A 15,181-nucleotide genomic window follows, 5' to 3' on the forward strand; every position below is an offset into this window, starting at 1 on the left:
AGACATATAAATAAATACAAACAAAACTCTATTGGGAGAGGTTGCGTAAGCAGCTTGACTTGGTCCCATGGAAGGAAGATAAATCTTCCCCATGCTAAGCGCATCATCAACACAGGCAGCCATGGCCTCTGCTGATGTCCAAGGGGACTCTAGAGGACCACTCCTTGACTTTAACTATAGAGAAAAGTGGTGGCTTTAAACTATGCCACAAATTCTTTCATGTTTCCTGGAGGAGCATAGACTCTACCTCAAACCCATTCAGTGTGGCTGCACTTGACTCCCCTGTAACAAAGAGAAAAAAGTAGAATTAACAATATGTGACTGGTCACACCGGGGCTGTGTCTTCCTTCTTGTTCCTTCTCCTGGCTTTATCACTCCAGAAGGAGTTAGCTGCCGTCGCACAAGGAGAGCCGTGTGCTGAGGACAGAGGCCTACGTGGAAGTGCACCGTCTGGAAAGCACATCCTTCGGCCCCAGCCATGCTCTTGGGTGTCCGCAGCCCCGGGCCTGTCTTGATTCACAGAAACAGTGGAATAAAAAAAATATATGTTGTTTTAGGCTACTTAGTTTTGGGATAATTTGTTACACAGCAATGGAGAGAGGAAACATGGACGTTGTGATGTTTTGGAGTTATAAGTAATAGGTGATACAATATGTTTAAAGGTAGCTGCTGAGTTGTTGTACCATCAAATGTGGAGCCTGGAAATGCTAAACAAACAAAAAAAACAAAGCCATGTTTCACTCTCATTCCGGGATAGAATGTGTGTCTTGGCCACAGGTAGCTTTGAGGACCAAAATAATCACACCTTACATTCATATAGCATTTCATGGCTGATGTCATTTGATCCTCACAACAATCCCACTGGGAAAGTAGGAAATTATTATTCTATAGTCTACAGGTGATATAAAGTGAATCGCCTAAAGTTTCATAGATAATGATATGGATGGCATAAAAATTCAGGACCTTTGAATTTCAATGTAGCATAATTTATATTATACTTTCTCCATGTATTTGGGTTGGATAGCATCTGGAAAGTGTGCTGACAGAAAATACTAGAGCACCAGGAATGACTTTTATAAGGCCCTTTGTGACCAAGCTTTTGTGATCCACTTTCCTAGGCGGGAAGGTTAGAGAAGGTGTTGGGGCTGAGCAAGGAGTTATCGTTATTGTTTTATACATTTTTCCCCTGAGGTCAGTGTCACTCTCCAAAGAAATCCTGGCCTGGTGCCAGCTTTAGTAGATGGCTCCCCGCCACTGCCAGCATCGGTGCCACCTGATATGTGTCCGGCTTCACCTATTCACAAAGTGGTGAAGTGATTTTCTTTGGAATGCTCTTCCATAACCCTGTCACACTTTTTTAAATAGTAGCAATTATACACACAATATTTAGAGAGAGAGAGAGAGACAGTTTCACCAAGGGAAATAGGACATTTTATTATTTATATAAATAATAATACTTCTGATCACAGATGGTCCATTTTCTGTGACAACTGTAATAGATCCCTAAGCCATAGCACCAGCAGAACTTCTTTTCTTTTGCTCATCAATGAGAAAATAAATTTTATCTTTCCCCTGAAATTAATCTCAGTATGCAGATAAAATTATGTATTTTCCAGGTCATATATTAATTTTTAATATTCTGGATATAATTCATTCCTAGGTGAATATTAATTATCCTACACATAGCATTCTAGAACATTTTCATTAAAGGCATATGGTTCAGTTAAAATAAAAAAAAAGAAATGGCCTTTCATTTATAATTTTTATATGTTCCTAAAGCAAAGAGATTCCGAATGACATTCATTAATAAAACAAGTTCATCTTCCTGAGAAAATTGGAAACCTCTGAAGTCACCCTATCTTTGATTTGTTTAATTTTTTTTCAAAGCGACACAAAAAATGACTTCGCCCTTAATGTTTTAGTCTTTCATTTGGCATTTAACTATTCTGTCTTGTATTGTTATTTAACAGCTTTCTTGGTGCACTGGGTGGTTTTACAGCACGCTAATATGGCTAGGCTGAGTAATGTTTCCTAGAATTTTCCTCCCTGTTTGTTTCTGGTTTTGTCTTTTTACGCTTGGAAGGTCAGTGCTTTTGTGCCTCACACCAGCCTCCCCTGCAGAATGCTCACTTCACTGAGCTTGAAGGTGGTTTTCTGTTGTCCTCACTCACGAGTCTGAGCTTGTTCTTGTGCTTCCCTGCTTTATATCCGTTCCCCTTTCCAACATCCTATCCTGCACACCTCCAGCTCCGGCATGGGATGCAAAGCCAACGGCATTCGAGAGTGCTTACCCAGAATCCACAGCTGTCTAAGGTCAAACATGGTGCTTCTCTTTCTCCACTTTAAAGGATACATCCAGTCCCCAGGCTTTAACTTTCACTTATCCAGCTGGCTCAGAAATCTTCATTTTGAGCACGTTTTGTGTCTGCATTCCAGGCTCATTTCCAACTACCACAGGACATCCAGTGGTACTTGACTAAAGTGCCATTATTTCAAAAGCAACGTGTCTCAAATTAGCTTACGAAAGTCCCTTCCAGTCTCTATCAGTATCCCCTCCATCGCCCAGACTGGAGACAGGCGGGCACCTTTGACTCTCTGTTGTTCTATCAGTAATGACTATCAGTGGTTCCTCTGCGTTCTAGAGAATAGCAGGAGTCAGAGAAGAAGTTCAGTGGGTAGCTCTCAGCTTTGTTTAGAGTTCTGTTTGTCTTAATTCCACAGAACATTTATTTCAAAAGAGGGCTTTGCTGTTTAATTTTGAGCTCTGTTGCAAAACCCTTTCCTTTCTGCATGCCACATGTCACTCTCTGCCCGCCTCATTGCTGTCATCTATGGACTGCAGGGCATTCTCCCTCATCCAGGGAGAACACTGTTGAGAAACTCCCTCATTTTGTTCTTACCCCAGCCATTGTGGTCATCATGGTCTCAAAACTTCAGCAAGACTCTCCTGGGCAAAATCAACCACCACCTCTTAACTGAGAAACCCTCCGGATTTTTTTGGTCATTTTCTTACTTGACTCTTTCTGGTATTGAGTTACTCTGTTCTGCACCTTCCTTCTTGAAATGTCTTTCTTCCTTTGCTTCTGAAGCACTTATTTGTCCTGTTCTCCTCCTATGTAGAAAAGAAATATAAAAGGTGCCATTACCAGAAAAAGTTCTGACTTCTCTTTTTTTTGTCACTCTGTGTGCACATGTGCACAGGCGTGCATAAGGGAGTGTTTACTCTTGCTCTTCTCCATATGTTCTCCTTGAATGATTTCACTTATTCTCATCTCATTTACTACAATGATCTTCTCTGAGCTGATGACTCCTGAGTCTGCATCTCCAGCCACCATCTATTTGTCAACACCAGACCCATAGACCTAAATGCCCAGTGCCACCTTCTCCTGAATGTTTCCAGACCCCTTAAACTGCGCTTGCCCCAAACTAAATTTATCCTTGTTCCTCAGCCCAGCTTCATCTCATCCAAGTACATTTCTCTCATTATTCATGTCTACACCAATCTCTCCCTTCTTTACATTTTTTTTGCATGATGTTATGTAAAATCTTTTGCATATATTAGCATTTAACTGTTCTATTATGTTCATCTCCTAGTTTCTTAATTTAAACTCTAGGCTCCTTGAAGGTAAGAATCATACTATTCATTGGTCTTATATCCTTGCAATATCTGGATTTTAGCTAGACACAGAATGCAATTGAATCATCTTTAAGAATTGGAGCTCTACAAAAGGAGGACATGCCGGGAAATCATAACTCCATCTGTGTCTAAATCCAATGGTAACAGACATAATTCATCTTCTTCTTTGAACATCACTAGAAGGAGAAATAATTTTAATATAAAAAGTCTATAAGAAAAAGCAATGCTCTAAACTAAATTTTAAATTTTTACTTCTATCTGTTTTAAGAAATTTCTTTACCTATATGGTTCTGCATGACTTGATAATGTAGCTCTCTACAACTCCAATTGGACCTTCACCTCCCTGATTGGACCAATTTGACCTCTACCTCCAACGTTCTGAGGCCAGAAGATAAAGACATGACCTGTTAGACCACAGTGGCTCTATCTCTAAAGATAGTTGTCCCTTGAATCTGAAACCTGGTCAGAAACTAGGGTAGTGGGGGAGGCTGGAAAGCAGAAGCCAGAAGCTGAGATTCCAGCTCTTTCTTTTCTTCCCCTGGTCAGGCACCCCCATGGGGGTTGCCATTGACCTTCTATGGAGTGACTAGTGGCAAGTGGTGGAGGGAGGAGGAATCCTCTCCCCTTTTTTGTCCCAAGCTTCCCAGACTCTCAGAGGCCATACATCAAGTATCTAACAACATTTCTCGGACTAAAAATTATAATGAAGCTACTTATTCCCTGTCTGTCTTCCAAAAGAATAAAAATGGGTGACTCATGCTATTAATACCTTTACAGTTGTTCCAAAATATGTATTTGAAACCATTGCTTTATGAGCACTAAGCTAAAGAAGCCAAAGAAATCATAGTGGACAAAACTATGATGGTAAGGGAGGCTAGAAATATTTTCTTGTATAAGAAAATATTTAACTTTTCAAGTTTTATATTTTTTCCTTATCTTTTTATAAGTCCAGAGTATATGGAAGTGGGTGCTATTTCTTCAAGTTTGATTCATCCTGGGCCTAAAGAGGCCAATCTCTACTTTGCCAGTCCCAGCCTCCCCTTTCTGCCTTCTTACCCCACTTAACGATGCTCTTTATATTTCTATCTCAGGGTCCCCCATCAAAACCTCTCACAGGTAAGATTCTGATATTTTTTATTTATACATTCCATTGTGTAATTATTTCTGGGTCTTCTATGGGAAAGTAGACAAAGTGATTTTTTTCTCTGTGAAAGAAATTTTTGACAATTAACTAGCAAGTGTGTATGGGAAGAAGGTTATCACTTTGAGAGGAGAAATCAATTCCCTGATATCACATCGTAAGGCAGGCCAGGTGTTACAGCCTATTATATCCTCTCATGGAAATGGAGAAGTTACAATTAGCAGAGATTTTAGAATGATAGTCATGATTTCCATTGACTTTAATCATTCTAATCCCACGTTAGCCTCAATTCTAATTAAACAGTGGGGGAGGGCGAAGGACTATTAATTGTTAAGCATCCATTGTGGGCACATAATAAGCTATTTTAATCAAAATCCAGGAATAATTTTACTTCAAGGTTAAAAGAGAAATTACCTGCATGGATATTTAAAAAAAAAAAAAAAATCTGCTTTAGGATAACAAAGCCATTCTTATTATGAATGTCTTAGTCATATGGAATAAATTATTTGCTATCCATTCCTAGAACCATAACTAGAGAAAGTTTTATAAGCATAAAGAAAGAAAGAATCATTAGTGTACTTTTCAACAGAAGTTGGACAGATAAACGTCTCTAACCTTCCTTCTTTGATCACAAAAGCCACTTACCCTTTATTTTATTTTATTTATTTTTTATCCTCACCCGAGGACATTTTTCACAGATAGAGTAGGAGGGAGAGAGAGGAAGAGAGAGAGAGAAACATCGACGTGAAAGGGACACATCGAGTGGCTGCCACCCGCACGACCAACCAGGGCCGGGGACAAACTGCAACCAAGGTACATGCCCTTAGCGGGAACCGAACCCGGGTCTCTTTGGACCGCAGGCCAATGCTCTAACCGCTGAGCCAAACCGGCCAGGGCAAAGGCCACTTATCCTTAACATGATTTTCATTCCTGACTTCTTCCCACACTTAATAACAATAGAATATCCTATCAGGTGTTACAAGATTTAAATCATCATCTATAAGTAAAAGGGCTCTACAAAGAAAACCCAGAATAAAGAAAGTTTTGAGTGAAGAAAGTAGTTTCCCATGGGTAAGGGCTTAGAAGGCAAAGCTCCTATGACTGCTCATACAACAAAACTTCCTGTTCATTAGAAGGTGCCTCATCCTGTTCATACCTGACTTCCTCCTGGATCCTGAGCCTGGCATCTTTCCTCCTTTCCTAAGTCAGGTTCCAGGCTACTCTGGACATTAAGAGCTTTACCAGGAGCCCACAGTCCTAGTGACAACATTGTGATCAAAGGCATAGCAGGTCCTTGTTTTGCCACCACCCAGCTCCACATTGCTGAGATTAGCTCAGAGTGTTCACTGACCTTCACCACTGAGTAAACCTACCAGTAATCTCTCCCACAATTTGAATGGATCCAAGAATTGAAGGATTTCTCTCTCGAATCACAAAGCTTTAGTGCTTAGGCACTTTAAAAATATTACATGAGCACTTTACGAATAGAAATGGAACATTAATTTGTCATTCTCTACTAAATAATTTAGAACATAGCACATAGTAGGTCACTTAATAATTATTTGTTAAACTATTAACCCAATCAATGAATGCTCTGGTGTTTCTCCAATAAGACATGTTGCCTTACTGAAAACCTCCAGATCATGAATGGACCAAATTCTACCCACAGAAAAAAATGCTCCAGATTCACTATAGAAATATCTCTTGTATATTCTAGAAGGTGGGCTAATTAGTTATTTCTACGGGGTTTCTTGAGAGTTAAATTGGAAATGAAAGATGCCTCTCCGATGTACACATACATTGAAAAGCATTGATAACTCTTTTACTTGTACTGATGTTTTTCTGCCCTGCAGGGGAGAGAGCCCGATCCCCCCTTCTCTTCATGTTTAGATGTTGGTCACTATGTTTCCTGGCTGTAATGAATCTCTCAGATTACATTTTGACCTAGTTTCTCTTCTTCATGGGAGGCACACATTTAGCTTCAGGACTCTTACATAATATGAAATAACAAAATTATGACATCTGGTTCTAAAACTAAGAAATAGAAACCTATATGGTTGGTTTTCAAACTTTGTAGGTGTGGCGGCTGCTGAAAAACCCAAAGCTCCCCCTATTCAGTCACCCTGAGCAGGAATTATGCTAACCTAAAGCTGGATTTAAAGTGAAAAAAACTTTTGAATACCCAGTGAACCCATCTACAACAGAGACTTAAATGTCCTTTCTCATATAGACATTCAAGGACAATAGATTCTAATTTAGTAAGTTGTCTGCTCATGAAAATCTTAGCTATAAGTAAGTTTATCTTATTTAGCACTGGAAAGATGTTATAAAACTGAATCTATTTTTTGAACTTATTCCATTATCAAGGAAATAAAATCAGAGGTCTGAAACTCATCTATTTAAGGCTACTATAAGATTTTTTTGTTAGAACAGAAATAAGTTCGGTGGTGATCGTTTTTGAAATCAAAAAGTGTAAAGTGCACATGTTATCCTGTTAGGTGTCTTTAGAAGAAAGGGCACTTAAATAAGGAAGAACACATAGATATAGCTCTAGAGAGTATAACAGCACCAGAGGCTGTGGGTAGAACTTTGAACTAATTGTGTCCTGAGCTTGAAATATCACCCACATTTCTCAAAACTAGCTTTATAGATTTTGATTTGTATTTGACTACTCAGCATGAAATAGACTGAGATTTTTCTCTGACCCTAAAAGCCATAGAAAAAACACACATTTCCCATTTGCTATTAAGGATTATTAAGAGTGACAGATATATATGACTATAATGATGCTTATATAAATTTATATTCTGACTGAGGTCCAGATTCTGGTTCCATCTGGCTAGTCTTAGCACAATATAGAATGGCCCAGATAATATTAACTTATAAACAAAAAAAAAAACCCTAAATCTTCAAAATGTTTGTCGTTAAGTTGGAAGTGAAATAACAGTGGTTAACATGTAAAGAGGTGTCATCCCGCCCTGGCCGGTTTGGCTCAGCCGTTAGAGTGTGGGCCCGCAGTCCAGAGAGACCTGGGTTCGGTTCCCACTAAGGGCGTGTGCCTCAGTTGCAGTTTGTCCCTGGTTGGAGTTGTGTGGGAGGCGGCCACTCGATGTGTCTCTTTCATGTTGATGTTTCTCTCTCTCTCTAAAAAAAATAAAGAGGTGTCATTCTTGTCCACAGAGAGCATTTGTTTTTTGTTCATTTGTTTGTTTTTTTGAGAAAACCCTTCCAAATACAGATAGAGCATTTATCAAATGTTGTGACTCAAAGCTGAATTTAATTAGTTAATACTGAGATTAGCCAGACTCTAGTATGAGCAGAAGCATCTGGATTCCTGAACGGAAAGGATACACATGTTTTTAAAATGATAAAGTGAAAAATAAGCTCCACATAATCAAAATGGTTAAGAAACTCTTTCCAGAAAGTCTCAAAGAATATTGGGAGACTGATTTTAAGAAATTCAACCAGGAGCATAGTTCAGTTTATTTTATTTATTTTCAAGGTTTATAATCCATGGTCTTTGGAGAGTAATGTGCTAACTACAGGTGATTGACAAAATGCAACTGGTAATCAGAGAGCTGGATAATGTGGGAAGTCTGGGTGGGAATCAGGGTGTAAAGACCATAAGTAATTGGGAGCAATCAGAAAATGTTCTTTCTGGCATTGCAAGACTGGATATAAAGTTGAAGTTGTTGTATAATATGAGGACTTGGAGCAGGTAGAAGGCATGACCATAAGAAACTCAGAGTGAGGATAGTCTTCGGAGCCTTGCCCTAGATCACCCTTCATATCCCAGTGCTGATTAGTGTAATTTGGGGTTCTAAACCCTGAGAAGGCTTGAACTTGTTTGTGAGAGTCCAGTAGCCCCAACTTTGAACAACAAACTAAAAGGTGCTGTGAAGAATTCTGGGGCAATCTTGTAGAATAAATGCTGTTACCTCAACATACATCTACCCATTGCTCAAGGCCTATTTCAAATTTAATTTCATTAATGCAGAATGACAATGAACACTTATTGAGGAAAACTTCATGTCAAGTATCATCTAATCAGTTTAGTGCTTTTGCTGTTCTTAAAACTCAGTCCTCACCACAATAAATTTTGGTAAGCATTTTCATAATCTATTATACTTTACTAATGTGAAGACTAAGCCACAGAGAGGTCTTTAAGTAACACGCTCTAGGTCATACAGTTAGTAGAAGATAGAGCCGTGATTGAACCCTGATGATCTCATTCCCAAACCACTTTATTGCACTCAGTCCTCAGTATCCTTTCCTGATGACCCCCAACCAGACCCAAGTTCTTCTTCCTCTGAATTCCAGTGGCATTTTGTACCTCTTTTACCTACTATAGCCTATGTTGATTTTAACTATAATTACTTGACTACTTGTGGCATCCCCTCAACTAGATTATAAATTTATTGAGAGGTATAATTATCTCTGTATCTCCTTCTGTTGTCCCCAAGGCCTGTTATAATGACCCACACATAGTCGGTGCTCAATAGACTTTGATTGTGGGACCGCATCATACCCCATCCACAATATGAAAATCACAGCTAAAATTGACCCTTTGAATCCTCTACTTTACCCAAACAGAGGTGATAGCTGGACTGAGTAGCACAACCAAGGGCATGTTTTCATTCCAATCTTATCTCCTCCTACTTTCCCAACAAATCAACCTATACGAAGCAAGGTTCTTCATTTATTGAATTCAATTCCTTGGCATTCCATGTTCCATGATAACTTCCAAGAGAGCAGACAAATGTTGGGCAAATTCAAAATTCTACTAATGTTTGGTTGGAATAAAAGTCAATGGCAGCTAAATATTGTTTACAAATAAACATACTTTAATTTCTTTCTTTTTTTCCCCTCACCCGAGGACATTTTTCCATTTTTTATTCAGATAGAGTGGGAGGGAGAGAGAGAGAGAGAGAGAGAAACATCAATGTGAAAGGGACACATTGAGTGGTTGCCACCCACACGGCCCAACCAGGACCGGGGGCAAACTGCAACCGAGGTACATGCCCTTAGCGGGAACCGAACCTGGGTCTCTCTGGACTGCAGGCTGACACTCTAATCACTGAGCCAAACCGGCCAGGGCAACATACTCTAATTTCTAATGAACTTTGGTAAAATGTGTGAGAAGGGATTACAGAAGACCCAGAATGAGTGCAAGTCCAGAAACCTTGTTCAGGTAAGGGGCCAAGGTCTCCTTTGAAAACTTCCTGACTCCCTCTTACCTATCCCTGTTGCCCAGAGAAGCCACCAGAGTTTGTGATCTGTAGTCATAGCATGGAATAAAGTTAAAATAAGCTTCTTTCTCTATTCTCTCCTTATACAATCCGTGTTACCCCTTTTGCTCCAAGTGACAAGAATTTGGAAAGTCCCGACCTTTTGTTTAAGAACAGAATAAAAGTCCTCCAGGACTCCTCTCCTTTTCTAGAACCTAATTGTTAAAGGGTTGATTGGTTCTGTAACATCCAGCAGTAGAGAAGTAAACACTAAAGAAAAATTATTTTACAGCCAATTTTCTGCCAGCTGATATATATAAAACAGTTAAAGAAGCTAAACATCAAAATCATAAAATAAGAGGATGTTAGAATAGATAGAGACTTGACTACCTCATATTCCAATCCCCTCAAGCTTCAAATGAAGATAATGAAGCTTGGTGAGGGGACATGATTTGTTCAAAGCCGCACAGGGAAACTAAGAACTACTGATACATGCCACAATGTGGATGAACCCCAAAAACATTATGTTGGGCAAAAGAAGCCGGAAAGAGAAGAAGCATTTATACTACATCATTGTATTAAGTTCTCATACAGGCCAAATTAAGCTACGGTAATAGAAATCAGAAAGTGTTTGCCTGGGGTGGGATATTGTCTCAAAAAGCACCCAAGAGAAATTTTGAGGATTGTGAGAATGTTCCGGATCTTAATTGGACTGGTAGTTACATAGTGCATAAAGTGTCAAAACCCATCACATTGTGTACCTGAAATCTATGCATTTTATTGTATGTAAATTTCATCTCAATAGGTGAATTTTCAAATAATGTTTTAAAGGTGTTGAAAGCCACACAGGTGTGAGAAGCGGACTGGCACTGGGGCTCTGGTCGTCTGGTTCTCAGGCTTATTGGGCTCCACCACCCTCCCCCCTCCAGTTCTTTTCTCTCTTTCTTGATGCACTTTTCAGAACCAAGCCAGGTTGGTGATTGGTCCTGATGACTACCTGGAGCAGCAGGACAAAGAACATGAAAGGTTTCAATGGGATCTACAGTTAAGTCCGGGACATTAAATCATTAGCTCAGCATCACTCTGGAGACAGCCATGACTTATGCAAATTTCAAGCAAGGCAAAATTATGATTACAAGTCCCCCAAGAAGGAGGTGAGTAGAAAATGAGTAAGCTAAGGAAAATTAGGTGTAATCAGTAATTCTAGAGTAATATGAAAGAATAAAGGTACTCCCCACTTAGTTCTTTCCAAGCCTGCCAAAGGCCTAATCTATTCACATACTGCAATTATAATATATCCCTAGGTAAGGCATATATAGAAAAATCATGCAACTAAGACTTTGGAAAAACAGAGCTGTTAGAATTATTGCCTGTGAATTAGTGCTATATATAGGAAGATCTATATTTGGGTTTTTTTCTGTCTTCTCTGAAATTTTTTCAAAGGCCATTGTCTCTTTCATTTGAGAAGTTATACTCTGTTTCATCAGGGGCCTTCCACAAAAAGGGAGGGCTCTTGAAAATAGTAGACTGCGATGTTCTATTAATAACAGGGCTAAGCCCAGGCCAGTGTGGCTCAGAAGATTGATGTTGGTTGAGCATCTCTAGAAGATTGCTGTTTTTCTTTCTCTCTCTCTCTCTCTCTCTTTCCCTCTTTCTTTCTCTCACAAAAAAAAAAAAAAAAAATCAATAAAGACATATTTTTTAAAAAAAGAGAGAGAGAATAAATACCCTTTGCCCATAGGCCTTGCCACACCCCACCCTGTGCTGCCCCAGTATCCTATGTACAGGGTCTCAGAGTACCTTGGGCTAGAAAGATTGCTAACACTCTATGACCTGTTTCTAGAAGAAGTATTTTGTACAGCCAACATCATAAAATTGGACAAGCAAAGCAGTTGCCTTGGGTTCTAGATTTTTCTCTTTGTTCCACACCTTTCCAAATGATTATCAACTGAAGAGAAAAAAACCTGACATTCTTCGGCAAAGGACAGCTTTACTTTCAATACTATCTTATGTCCTGCTTGTCTCAGAACTTTACTATACTTTTCAGGGGAAAAAAGCATTCTAATAAAAAAATATAGCACAATATCTAAATCTCAACCCCACTGGTTATTGAAATTTTTGATTAATTCCAGAAAACCACATTGAAAATTTCACAAAGAACATCTATATTTTTAGCCTTTGAAGAAATGTGTGCATTGATTTGTTGTTGGTTTGTTTGCTTGCTTCCAAAGAGAACATCTTCTTGGGGTTGTAAGTAACTTTTAGTTATCCTAGGTACAGAAGGTTCTTAATGATTGGCATATCTTGCAACTATCTTACTTATTACTGTGCACCCCTCAGATAACTAACTATAATCCTGAAAGCAGGATCTGAATTCCAAGACTTTAAAGCAAGTATATTCTAGCAAATATATTCTGGAAATTAGTCTAAAAACCCTTTCAATCACTTCACAAATAAATGAATAAAATGGGAAACTGTCTGGAGGATTCATCTAATTAGGGGGGAAAAAAAAAAACCCTGCAGAAAAAACAGTGAATATCACCAGTTAAGGCTTCCCATTAAACGAAAAAGCAAATTTAAAAATTGTTCTGGAGTCTGATTTCTCCTCTTAAAAACTTGAGTTTCATTTTCAACCAACTGAAGTATCAAAGTAAGTAATAACAACTTTTATATTCTTTATTCTAGGCAATGTACTATCCTAAGGCTTAAAGTGTTCCCTAATCTCAAATTTAAGTACATTATGTGGGAATTGTTCATTAGTCTGTGGTATGTACTCATCTGCCTTTAAATTTCATTGTAATCATTTGTACTAATTGACAGACTGGCTTCCCTGGAAACACTGAAAAATCTACTAATAGGCAATTGCTTTAGATGTCAGTGTGATCATCTGCTTTTCTAAGCCTTTAATCTCATTAGTTACTTAATATTTCTCTTGAACAATGGAGCAAAATTTGACTGTCATTTTGCTCTTTCAGACCCTACTGGTTCCTGGTGTTCTTGGGTGGTAGACACATAATCCCAAACTTGGCCTATGACTCCACATGGCCTTCTTCTCTGTGTGTCTAAATCTCTCTTTCTTTTATCTTATAAAGACACCAGGCAGCCTGGTTGGTGTGGCTCAGTTGGTTGAGTACTGCCCCATGCACCCAGAGGTCACTGGTTTAATTCTGAGTCAGGCCAAATGCCTGAGTTGTGGGATCAATCCTCAGTGGGGGACATGCAGGAAGCAGTCAATTGATGTTTCTCTCTCATCAATGTTTCTCTCTCTCTCTCTCTCTCTCTCTCTCTCTCTCTCCTTCTCTCTCTAAAATTAATAAAAACATATATTTTTAAAAAGACACCAGGCATTGTATTTAGGGCCCACATTAAATGCACAATAATTTCATCTTGAGATTCTTAACTGTTCATATCTGCAAAGACCTTATTTTAAAATAACATCACATTCTGAGGTTCTGAGTGGACATTATTTGAGGACACATTGCTATCTCTAATAAAATAGTGAATGCTAACTGGGGACCTGTTTTAAGAAGAATGTCAAGGCTGAATTCGGGGTCAGTAGGAAAAAGTACCAGGACAATGAGGAAGGCGTGAAAGTGGATACACACCTGTCATGTTCTTGTTGTCACTATTCACTTTTCTGTGAGGGAGCCGAGACTTAAAGAAGCTTTATCAGTGCCCATGATCACTCAGTGGCAAAGTTGTATTAGAATAAAATCTACCGACTGAAATTCAGTGCTCTTTCCACTACACGATTTAATAATCTGTACTCATCTCAACACTTTTTCTGGGAATTATTAGTAAAAATATAAATATAAAACCTTGAAAATTGCTGACACCTTAATACTTATTTTGTTTTAATTGGTCAGATTAGAATAGTTAAGAACCATTTGGCTGGCTGACTTCCATTTTCAGCTCCCATGGGGTAATTGGTATAACACTAACCTTTCATCAGAGAAAATGAAACTGGATAAAGTTTAAAGAACATATTTCTGAAGCTTTGAAGAGTTGGTATAGCTGATGTAGGTAAATGTTAAGGAAAGTATTATTAGTAACAAAAAAGGACATTTCATGGTGACAAAAGGTGATAACAATTGCCAGTTTAATAGGAATGCATAAAAATAGCCTAAATTTATAAGCATCTAATAATATATCATATATATTTTTTATAGAATTAACAGGTCACTTAGGCAAATCCATATTTATGGTTGAAAGTTTTTAACTGTCTCTGTTTCTCAATGATATCACACACAGACATAACATCAGTAAGGGCATAGAAAATTTGAACAAGATTGAGAATACTAACATAATTGATATATAGAACCATTTACCTAATTACTGAAAGACACTTTAAAAAAAAGTGAACATAGGATATTACCCAAATTGACCACATGCCAGGGGCATAGAACAAATCTACACAAATTTTAAGGGGTTGAAGTCATTTAGAGTATGTCCCCTGACCACAATAGAATTAGGCACAAATTAATCACAAAAAAACTATAAATGGAAAATTTCCCCAAATAGTCTAAATTAACCATGAGTGAAAGAAGAAATCACAGTAAAAATTAGAAAATATGTTTAAATAAATAATGATGAAAATACCACATATTAAAACTCCTGGGATACAAAAAAAAAAAAATATGACTTGCAGAATATAGCTAAAACAATCTGTGGTGGCACATTGAGAGCCTTAAATGCACTAAAAAGACACGATCACTGAAAATTTAATAACCTATACTTTGATGTTAACAAGCTAGGAGGGAAATGCAAATTAAATCCAAAGGGAGTAGTAGAAAGAAGGAAATAATTTTAAGATGGTAGAAAATAACTGTACATAGATAAAATCACCAAACCCCAACATTCATTTATTAACAGAAATTAATAAATATTGATAAATTTCTAATAAAAATGATCAATAAATAAGAAAAGGAAGAAACACAAATAATATCAGGAATGAAAAACTCCTACAGACATTAAACATAAAATTAGAGGATATCATGAACAACTATATACCAATACACTTTAAAATGTAGATAAAATGGGCAAACTCATTGAAAACCAATTTATTAAAACTGATCCAAGAAGAAATAGAAAATACAAACAGTGCTCCACTGAAGAAATTAAAATTCCAGCCCAGCTGGTGTGGCTCAGTGGATTGAGCATCATCCTATGGACTGA

General features: G+C 38.0%; 1 protein-coding gene across 1 annotated transcript in view; it reads right to left on the reverse strand.

Annotated features, from left to right (window-relative positions):
- Window positions 1–248: 248 nt before the first annotated feature.
- The window catches only part of ZMAT4 (zinc finger matrin-type 4), a 321,685-nt gene continuing 306,752 nt past the window's right edge, over window positions 249–15,181 (reverse strand). The window contains exons 7-8 of the mRNA XM_036249781.1: window positions 3,014–3,112; window positions 249–282 (exon numbers count right to left, since the gene is read on the reverse strand). Coding sequence (XP_036105674.1) covers window positions 249–282; window positions 3,014–3,112 — 133 coding nt within the window. The remainder of the gene's footprint in view (window positions 283–3,013; window positions 3,113–15,181) is intronic.

Source organism: Molossus molossus, unplaced genomic scaffold, assembly GCF_014108415.1.
Source record: "Molossus molossus isolate mMolMol1 unplaced genomic scaffold, mMolMol1.p scaffold_m16_p_9, whole genome shotgun sequence".
NCBI classification, from domain to species: Eukaryota; Metazoa; Chordata; class Mammalia; order Chiroptera; family Molossidae; genus Molossus; species Molossus molossus.